We start from the raw sequence: 11,116 nt of genomic DNA, 5'->3' as shown, positions 1-11,116 counted from the left end.
ATAGTGATCTTATTGTGGCTGCTCGTCTGAGAATTGATGGTGTAACTGGAGCATGTAATCCAGTCGCCAAACCTGCCTCAGTTTTACAGTCAGGTTGGTTTACACCCAGTAGATATAAAGACAGTCAAGAGGGTTGGTTGAATCTTTCCACTCAGCCAGAAACAAAACCATTCGGTTTGCTAGCACAAACTTTTAATCAGTGCAGCAAATACTTCTAATCAATACACTTCCTAGGAAAACTGAAATCCATATTTCTACTGAAAAACTGATGCAAGCTGAGCTGTTAATCTCTGTTGCACACTTGTGTCACAGAAACAATGTAAATAAGTTGCCTCAGCGACTTGTATAACAAGCCCTGAAATAAGATAGACTCCCATTGGGAGCCTCTTCATACCTGCCCAGACTGGGTGTAGTAAATGGAAAATAACAGCGGAGAACTCCTATTTTAAAATAAACGATTAACTAAATCAAATGAATTGTGAAACAAATTAATGGGATCGCCCTGTGGGGGGGGGGGGGGGGGGGGGGATTTTAATTGCTAATTTTTTTCGACGCTGGCAGTCTTAAAAACCTAAAGTCAAATCCTCATATTTCGAATTCTCCCAAGGTTTGCCAAGTGTTATTCCTAATAACCCTGCACGTTTCAGTCGGGTCCCCCTCTGATGTTTAATGCGCACAAAAACTTCAACCTGAAATTAAGATGGTGCTCTGCACCTCCGTCCAGTACAATGGTTGTCTACAAATGTTGTACTACATGTCTCGCAGAATAGTTGGATGTTTGCCAGGGATCTGGGTCGTGTCGGTTTCCTGCGATTATGAGGAACTAAGTCACTGAAGGAAGGAAAGGGGAGGGCCTGCTGCTGTGTGTGTTTTTGCAAAGTCATCGCAAAAGACACAGAAACCTTTGTACCTGTGGGGATCAGGTGGCCTTGTAACCGACATCCGTTCGCTCAGAGTTCTCCAGCAAGCGACCTGTTCTCAGCAAGGATGGCTCAGAGCGTCAAGTCCTTCTACGACCTCAGCGCCTTCAACCTGGAGGGCGACAAGTTGGACTTCAATGTCTTCCGCGGCCGGGTGGTCCTGATCGAGAACGTGGCTACCCTCTGAGGCACGACCACAAGGGACTTCACCCAGCTCAACGAGCTCCAGAACCGCTACCCGCACCGCTTCGTCGTGCTGGGCTTCCCTTGTAACCAGTTCGGCTTCCAGGTGAGTCCCAGCCCCACACGCCTCAGCATCTCAATCCCACACGCACCAGCTCACCCCCCCCCCCCCCCCCCCCAGTCCTCACCCCCCCCCCCCCCAGTCCTCACCCCCCCCCCCCAGTCCTCACCCCCCCCCCCAGTCCTCACCCCCCCCCCAGTCCTCACCCCCCCCAGTCCTCACCCCCCCCCAGTCCACACACCCCCCCCGCCCCCAGGGCCCCCCACCCCCCCCCCCCCCCCATTCCTCACCTCCCCATTCCTCACCTCCCCATTCCTCACCTCCCCATTCCTCACCTCCCAATTCCTCACCTCCCCATTCCTCACCTCCCCATTCCTCACCCCCCCATTCCTCACCTCCCCATTCCTCACCCCCCCCCCATTCCTCACCCCCCCACTCCTCACCCCCCCCAGTCCTCACCCCCCCAGTCCTCACCCCCCCAGTCCATCACCCCACCCCAGTCCTCACCGCCCCCCCCCTCACCCCCCCATCCTCACCCCCCCCAGTCCTCACCCCCCCCAGTCCTCACCCCCCCAGTCCTCACCCCCCCATCCTCACCCCCCCCAGTCCTCACCCCCCCCCCCAGTCCTCACCCCCCCAGTCCTCACCCCCCCCAGTCCTCACCCCCCCCCTCCTCACCCCCCCAGTCCTCAACCCCCCCAGTCCTCACCACCCCCAGTCCTCACCCCCCCCAGTCCTCACCTCCCCCCCAGTCCTCACCCCCCCATCCCCCCCCAGTCATCCTCCACCCCCCCAGTCGTCCCCCCCCCCCTCTCCCCCCCCCCCCCCAGTCGTCCTCCCCCCCCCCCCAGTCGTCCCCCCCCTCCCCCCTCCCCCCCCCCCCCCTCCCCCCCCCCAGTCGTCCTCCCCCCCCCAGTCGTCCTCCCCCCCCCAGTCGTCCTCCCCCCCAGTCTCCTCCCCCCCCATCCGTCCTCCCCCCCCCCTCGCCTCCCCCCCCATTCGTCCTCCCCCCCCAGTCGTCCTCCCCCCCAGCTGTCCTCCCCCCCCAGCCCTCCCCCCCCTCCCCCTCCCCCCCCCAGTCCTCCTCCCCCCCAGTCCTCCTCCCCCCCCAGTCCTCCTCTCCCCCCCCCAGTCCTCCCCCCCCCCCTCTCCTCCCCCCCCATCCTCCTCCCCCCCATCCTCCTCCCCCCCCAGTCCTCCCTCCTCCCCCCCCCAGTCCTCCTCCCCCCCCATCCTCCTCCCCCCCCAGTCCTCCTCCCCCCCAGTCCTCCTCCCCCCCCCAGTCCTCCTCCCCCCCCAGTCCTCCTCCCCCCAGTCCTCCTCCCCCCCAGCCTCCTCCTCCCCCCCAGTCCTCCTCACCCCCCCAGTCCCCTCCTCCCCCCAGTCCTCCTCACCCCCCCAGTCCTCACCCCCCCCAGTCCTCACCCCCCCCTCCTCACCCCCCCCCTCCTCACCCCCCGTCCTCACCCCCCCAGTCCTCACCCCCCCGTCCTCACCCCCCCCTCCCACCCCCCCCCATCCTCATCCCCCCAGTCCTCACCCCCCCCAGTCCTCACCCCCCCCCCTTCCTCACCCCCCAGTCCTCACCACCCCCCCCCATCCTCACCCCCCCCGTCCTCACCTCCCCATTCCTCACCTCCCCATTCCTCACCTCCCCCATTCCTCACCCCCCCCATCCTCCCCCCCCCCACTCCTCACCCCCCCCCTCCAGTCTTCACCCCCCCCTCCAGTCTTCACCCCCTCCAGTTCTCACCCCCTCCCTCCAGTCCTCACCCCCCCCCTCCAGTCCTCACCCCCCCCCTCCAGTCCCTCACCCCCCCCCTCCCTCCAGTCCTCACCCCCCCCTCCCTCCAGTCCTCACCCCCCCTCCCTCCAGTCCTCACCCCCCCTCCCTCCAGTCCTCACCCCCCCTCCCTCCAGTCCTCACCCCCCCTCCCCTCCAGTCCTCACCCCCCCTCCCTCCAGTCCTCACCCCCCTCCCCTCCAGTCCTCACCCCCCCTCCCCTCCAGTCCTCACCCCCCCCCCTCCAGTCCTCACCCCCCCTCCCTCCAGTCCTCACCCCCCCTCCCTCCAGTCCTCACCCCCCCCCTCCCTCCAGTCCTCACCCCCCCTCCCTCCAGTCCTCACCCCTTAACTTCCACGCCCCAACCTCCTCACCCAAACAAGTGTAAAAAAAAAAGAATTTGCTTCAGACTTTTTTTTGAAGTGTAAACCTTAAGTTCCCCCAACACACACACATTTATGGCTAGTTTTCTAACTATTTTAACTTTTTTAGGAAATCACTGAGTGGCCGTTCAGGGTCATTAAGGTAGATGCGTTTAGGCGGCAAGTGCAAGGACGACGCCCCCAGGGAAGTTCTCCACATCGCTGCCAACACAAACTCCCAAACACACAGTTCAGCGACTCATCCCTATTGCCAAAAAAGGCTATGCAAGTTGCAGGGAACTGGGGTTTCAGTTCGACTCACACTTTCCTTTGCCAGGAAAGTAAACGGAAGTGGTTATGAACATGGTTTCAGAACCCTAGAGTGGTGATTCACTAAAATGTCCCAGTGAAGCCCAAGGCGAACGAGAGAGAGAGAAGATAACTTGAGCTTTTATTTGGGCTGCCTGGTCCTTGTGTTCAGAGTGGGTGACCCTCTGGGTCTGGACAGGGCAGCAAGGACTGATGCAACCAGCTCCTGCGGATCCCCATCTCTGAAGTGAGGATTGGACACGAAGAGATGGACTTATTAATTGAGGTTTTACTTTTCTTAATTATTCACCAAACTCCGGCAATTTTCCTTTCTACACCCTGGTCTCTATTTACAGGCTTTTACCTACCACCCAAGCTTCCTACCAAGCCATGCTCCTCATTACAGAGTTTTTCGAAGAATCATAGAATTTACAGAGCAGAAGGAGGCCATTCGGCCCATTGAGTCTGCACAGGCCCTTGGAAAGAGAACCCTACTTAAGTCCACACCTCCACCCATCCCCGTACCCCAGTTTTGGACACTAAGGGGCAATTTAGCATGGTCAATCCACCTCACCTGCAGATCTTTGGACTGGGAGGACACGGGGAGAAAGAGAGAACTCCACACAGTCACCCAAGGCCGTAATTGAACCTGGGGCTGTGAGGCAGCAGTGCTAACCACCGTGCTGCCCAGAATTTTTGTGGTTTCATTTATTAGTATGGAAATATTTATTCCCATTAACTTTTCACATGTATCTTTGAAGAAACACTTGAACATTTTATTTTTAGATCTGTATAATATATTGAAGCTTTGGCTCAGTGAATAATTACTTAACAAATTGACACCAGAAATGTTTAAAACAGCAAAGGACTATTACATTTTCATACAAAAATTGTGCAGTCGTCTTCTGGAGAATACCCTGTGTTCACCCCTCCCCCGCCTTCTGTTGTCATCCGACAATCTATCCCCGGCTGCTGCCTCTTTCAGCATGGAGGCACAGTGGTTAGCTCTGCTGCCTTACAGCACCAAGGACCCGGGTTCAATACCGGCTTTGGGTGACAGGGTCTGTGTGGAGTTCTCACATTCTCCCCGTGTCTGCGTGCATTTCTTCCATGTGCTCCGTTTCTCTCACGGTCCAAAAATGTGCAGATTAGGTGGGGTTATAGGGATACAGCTGGGGAATGGGCCTAAGTAGGATGCCTTTTCAGAGAGTCAGTACAGACTCAATGGGTTGAATGGCCTCCTTCTGCACTGTAGGGATTATTTTAAAATAATCCTGGTTTAGCACAGGGCTAAATCGCTGGCTTTGAAAGCAGAACAAGGGAGGCCAGCAGCACAGTTCAATTCCTGTGCCAGCCTCCCCAAACAGGTGCCAGAATGTGGCGACTAGGGGCTTTCACAATAACTTCATTTGAAGTCTACTTGTGACAAGCAATTTTCATTTCATTTTTTCAAAAAAGTACTCCTCCAGATGCTGCCTCTCAGCATCATCCAAAAGCAGAGTTGGGTTTTGCAATTGAGCTGATGACGCTCAGTTCTACCTCACTATGTCCACTCCTTCACTGTTGCTGAATTTCATTGGATACATTTCATAGATGTCAGACTGTTTATCTGATATCCATTGATAGATGAGCAGAAATTTCCTCCAGTACGGATGCCTTGGAGAGGGTTAACTCTTCCACTTCTCGGATGCCTTGGAGAGGGTTAACTCTTCCTCTTCTTGGATGCCTTGGAGAGGGTTTACTCTTCCTCTTCATGTGCGAGGCTTAGTCTCATTCAATTTAAGGTGCTGCATCGGGCTCACATGTCCGGGACTAGGATGAGTAGGTTCTTTGGGGGCGAAGATAGGTGTGTCAGGAGTTTGGGGAGTCCTGCGAACCATGCCCATATGTTCTGGGCATGCCCGGCACTGGAGGAATTTTGGAAGGGGGTAGCGAGGACGGTGTCGAGGGTGGTAGGATCCAGGGTCAAACCGGGCTGGGGACTCGCGATCTTTGGGGTTGCGGCAGAGCCGGGAGTGCAGGAGGCGCGAGAGGCCAGTGTTTTGGCCTTTGCGTCCCTAGTAGCCCGGCTGCGGATCTTGCTACAGTGGAAGGATGCGAGGCCCCAAGTGTGGAGACCTGGATCAGTGACATGGCGGGGTTTATCAGACTGGAAAGGGTCAAATTCGCCCTGAGAGGATCAGTACAACGGTTCTATAAATGGTGGCAGCCTTTCTTGGACTTTCTGGCTCAGAGATAGGGAAATGGGTCAATAGCAGCAGCAACCGGGGGAGAGGGGGGGGGGAGAGAGGGGGGGGGGGGAGAGGAGGGGGGGGGAGTGGGGGGGGGGGAGAGAGGGGGGGTGTTGTCTATTTGTTCTACAGTTATTCAATTTAATATGTTGTTCATTTAATTTGTTGTTAATTTATTCTCTTGGTCATTGGGGTTGGGGGGGTGGGGAGGGTTCGCTGTACGAGCTATTACGGTTCTCGGGTGTTATGACTGTTATTGTTAGAGACCGTTGCTATTTTCATTACTGTTTGTTGTTGTATAAATACAACATTTTTCAATAAAAATTATTTTTTTTAAAAAGAAGAAATTTCCTCCAGTTAAATATTGGGAAGACTGAAGTTCCAAACACTATTTCCTAATTAATGATTTCACTGTTTCCTTGGTAACCATGATGTGCAGGTGCTGGACTGGGGTGGGCACAGTAAGAAGTCTCACAGCACCAAGTTAAAGTCAACAGGTTTATCTGAAATCACAAGCTTTCGGAGCGCTGCTCCTTCATCAGGTGAAGTGGAGGCCGGTTCACAAACACAGCATATATAGTAAGAAGTCTTACAACACCAGGTTAAAGTCCAACAGGTTTGTTTCAAACACGAGCTTTCGGAGCACGGCTCCTTCTTCAGGTGAATGGAAAGGCTTGTTCCAGAAATGTTTATATAGACACAGTCAGAGATGCCCCGGAATGCGAGCACCTGCAGGCAATCAAATCATCAAAGATGCAGAGAGAGAGGTAACTCCAGGTTAAAGAGGTGTGAATTGTCCCAAGCCAATTCAGTCGGTAGGCCTCTGCAAGTCCAGGCTTGTTGGTGGGGGCCGAATGTAATGCGACATGAATCCCAGATCCCAGATCATGTCGCATTACATTCGGCCCCCACCAACAAGCCTGGACTTGCAGAGGCCTACCGACTGAACTGGCTTGGGACAATTCACACCTCTTTAACCTGGAGTTACCTCTCTCTCTGCATCTTTGATGATTTGATTGCCTGCAGGTGCTTGCATTCCGGGGCATCTCTGACTGTGTCTATATAAACATTTCTGGAACAAGCCTTTCCATTCACCTGAAGAAGGAGCCGTGCTCCGAAAGCTCGTGTTTGAAACAAACCTGTTGGACTTTAACCTGGTGTTGTAAGACTTCTTACTGTGCTCACCCCAGTCCAACGCCGGCATCTCCACATCATGGCACAGCATATATAGGCAGAGAAGCAATTACAACAGAATTACAGATTGGAATGTGAGTCTTTACAGGTTAGCACATCTTTACAGGTACAAACGAAGCCAGGCAGGAGTGTTCCCTTCCAGTCGGGGAACACTTCAGCAGTCAAGGATCTTCAGCCTCCGATCTTCGGGTAAACATTCTCCAGTGTGGCCTTCAAGACGCACGACAACGCAGAATTGCCGAGCAGAAACTGGTTGCACGAATGAGAATGACTTCAACCGGGATCTCGGGTTCACCTCACATTACATGTAGCCCCCACCATACCGCCAGGGTTTGCAGAATCCTACTAACTGCCTGGCTTGAGACAATTCGCACATCAACTATCTATGATTATCCCCCACTCCACTCATATTGTTTGTATGTGTAATGACTTGTTTACCTGTAATGACTAACATTCCAACCATTCTTCGCATTCCACGGTAGCACAGCGGTTAGCACTGTTGTTTCACAGCGCCAGGGTCTCATGTTCGATTCCGGCTTGGGTCACTGTCTGTGCGGAGTCTGCACATACTCCCCGTGTCTGCGTGGGTTCCCTCCCATAAGTCCCGTAAGACGTGCTGTTGGTAATTTGCACATTCTGAATTCTCCCTCTGTGTACCCGAACAGGCGCTGGTTACCCGAACAGGCGCTGGATTGTGGCGACTAGGGACTTTTCACAGTAGCCTACTTGTGACAATACTAAAGGCGATATATTATATTTTTTAATTGTGTCTTGTGGATAGTGGTGAGTGAGGAGGTGAAGCATTCACGGCAGAATTCCCTGCCTTTGATCTGCTCTTGTAGCCACGGTATCTAAGTAACTGATCCCGTTTAAAGTTCTGTTGAATGGCAACCTCAAGGGTTTTGATGGCGGGGAAATTAGGCTATGGTAATGCCCGTTGAACATCAAGTGGAGATAGTTAGATTCTCTCTTGATGAATTCATAGATCTTAGAATTTACAGTGAAGAAGGCCATTCGGCCCATCAAGTCTGCACAGGCCCTTGGAAAGAGCGCCCCACCCAAGCCCACACTTCCACCCTATCCCATAACCTAGTAACCCCACGCAACATTTTTGGACACTAAGGGCAATTTAGCATGGTCAATCCACCTAACCTGCACATCTTTGGACTGTGCGAGGAAGCCGGAGCACTCGAAGGAAACCCACGCAGATACGGGGAGAACGTGCAGACTCCGCACAGACAGTGATCCAAGCCGGGAATCAAACCTGGGACCCTGGAGCTGTGAAGCAACAATGCTAACCACTGTGCTACCGAGGTGCCCCAAATTGGTCATTGCCTGGCATTCGTGTGGCATGAATGTTACTTGCCACATATCAGCTCCAGCCTGAATGTATTTCAGGTCTTGCTGCATGTGGGAATGCTTCATTATCTGAGGATTTCTGAATGCACAGTGTTCATGACCAATCATCAGCAAATAGCCACACTTCTGACCTTATGATGGTGGAAAGGTAATTGATTAAGCAGCTGAAGATGATTGGGCCAAGGACACTACTCTGAGAAACTGCTGTGGCAGTGACCTGGAGAATGAATTTGCTGTCATATAGTTTTAATGGAATAATAAACATGCATTTCTAATTTAGTTTAATTATGCATTTTCTCCATCTCTTTTTTTTTCCCCAAAAAACTTTTTAGGAAAATTGTCATAATGACGAGATACTCAATTCTCTGAAGTATGTCCGTCCTGGAGGTGGCTTTGAACCCAATTTCACCATGTTCCAGAAGTGTGATGTTAATGGTGCGCGCACGCACCCAGTCTTTGCCTACCTGAAGGAGAAGTTGCCTGTTCCTTCGGATGATCCTTCATCCTTGATGAAAGACCCCAAATTCATCATCTGGAGCCCAGTCTGTCGATCAGATGTTAGCTGGAATTTTGAGAAATTTCTCATCGGGCCGAATGGCGAACCATTCAAACGCTACAGCAAAATGTTTGAAACCATCCAGATTGAACCTGACATCCAAAGGCTATTGAAGATTGCCAAGTAAAGAATCCAAGTTAGCAGAATAAACAAGGAGGCAGAGTAACATTTCTTTATCTATCACCTTTACATATTGTAAGACAGCTGCACAATCCTTCTTGACTCATGAATACAAACCCTAAATCAAACACAGAATTTGTTTGCAGTCTGAAAAAGATTACAAGATTTCAGCCTAATCATTTGAACTCCTTGCGTGCCTTCTGTCGTCTCTTCTGCCCTCAAGCTCATTCACTACTGGTTGATCTAACTTGCCTTCTATCCTTTTCCAACTTTGTGAATCTCAGTTGCTACTGAATCTTCTTAACCCTTTAGTAAATTTCTTTCTATTCGAATAAGCACTTTTAGATTTAAAAACTGAATTTTGCAGATGTTTTCTGAAGTCATGTTTGAGAACATCACTCTTTTCTAACATCTCTGTCCATTAACTCCACTGTAAACTCTATGATTCTATGATTAAGTTGAAAACTCAAAAGAATCTTTTTGTCCACGCTAAAATTATGATAATCTGAGGTTCAGTTTTGTACACATCAGGAATTTATGCAGTCCTAGCCTCAACAGTAATCAAAAGTAACCCATCAAATACCCCAAAGTAAAACTGAGGCCATAATTCTCCAGCTGGAGGGTTCTTTTTTCCTGCTGGCAATGCACACCCACCCACGGGTTTCCCAGTGGGGTGGGCTGGCTTAAATGTCCATTGGCAAGCGGCAGAAAGAGAGAATCCCTCCGCCAGCGGATGGCACGCTGCCGAGAAACTCGTGGCTGGGGAAACCAGAGAATGCAGCCTATATGTGAACTTCTAACTAGTCAACTGCCTGTGGCATTTTCAAATTACTCTTCTGCAAACACCCAAAGGTGTCGAGAATTTGCTTTGTCTGAAATTCTGGATTGTGGAAATAGTTATACTTCCTTAGAAGTTTTTTTTTAAATAGTGCTTCCATTCTTCAGAACTTTACCGAATGAAGGTATCCTCCTAAATCCAATAGGGAAGATGCCAGAAAAACAGAGAAAGTTGCTGAACTTTCTGGATGTTACTGTTTGAAACTTCTTGGAAGTGTGGATTTTGTCAATCAAAGATAACTAGTAAAAAGGATGTCTGAAAATAAACTGTTGTGTGTGCTGTTTTTTTTTTTAGTAACGTTTCACCAATTGCAGATTTACTCAAAATTTCTCGATATAAAAACAATTTATTTACATTGATGATTCACCTTGCTGAAGATGATCGGCCGCTTATGTCTGGTCATTCTGGGTCAACAGGCCTCATTCTTTTTCATTGTTTTCCTAATTTATCCCCTGAAAATGCTTTGATTGTTTTTTGAGATCTCTAAATCTGGAGCTTTGTGGAAATCTTCATACATTTGATTTGTCTTCACGTTCCACCTGAAATTCATGATCATTTAATTGGCAAGAACCAATTGAACTACAAAGTCACAAATCAAGTGGCTATGATACTTGAACTGTCAGCTTCACATTTACTGAAGTTGCACAGCCAGAAAAAAAGGTAATACAGATATTTGCCAGCTTACATTTGATTTTAAATTAAGATTAATTTATACCACAAAGGGCCACCAGTAGGTCCTAGTTGTATCGTGGAGGAAAGGTGAAGTTCTCTGAAATAAAGACAGAGAAGGTATGCTCCAGTCAATGTGGACAACTAGAAAAACACATGTGCATCAGCGCTGAATTGGTGACACATGCTCCAGAGAGAGACTGCAGGTGGATGAGCAAATAATTAGAAACGCTTAAACTCTGGGCAAAGGGAGCCAATATGTCCTCTGACTATTAACAGTCTGCTAAGTGATAGGTACTTTCAGATAAGTACAGAAAAATAAATAATTGGCACAATTCTCTGTTTTTAAACTTCTCACTAATATTAAAATGAAATGTAACACAGACGTACAATAAAAACAGAAAATGCTGGACAAATCCAGCCAGTCTGGTAGCATCTGGGGAGAAAGAAGCAGAGTGTTATAAAATTAATTTTTCCGGGATGTGGGCTTCCAGTATTTTTTGCCCATCCCTAATTGCCCTTGAGAAAGT

The 11,116-nt window shown here is 50.4% G+C and overlaps 1 protein-coding gene across 1 annotated transcript; it reads left to right on the top strand.

The window, feature by feature from the left end:
- The first annotated feature begins 815 nt into the window (after positions 1-815).
- gpx2 (glutathione peroxidase 2) lies at positions 816-10,183 on the top strand. Its single transcript, XM_038785051.1, has 2 exons — positions 816-1,209; positions 8,736-10,183. The coding sequence occupies exons 1-2, from the start codon at positions 988-990 to the stop codon at positions 9,084-9,086; spliced, it is 573 nt and encodes a 190-aa protein (XP_038640979.1). The 5' UTR covers positions 816-987; the 3' UTR covers positions 9,087-10,183.
- Positions 10,184-11,116: the final 933 nt, after the last annotated feature.

Source organism: Scyliorhinus canicula, chromosome 2 (genome assembly GCF_902713615.1).
Source record: "Scyliorhinus canicula chromosome 2, sScyCan1.1, whole genome shotgun sequence".
NCBI lineage: Eukaryota > Metazoa > Chordata > Chondrichthyes > Carcharhiniformes > Scyliorhinidae > Scyliorhinus > Scyliorhinus canicula.
The sequence above is the reverse complement of the archived record's forward strand: the minus strand, read 5'-3'. Positions and strand labels throughout refer to the sequence as shown.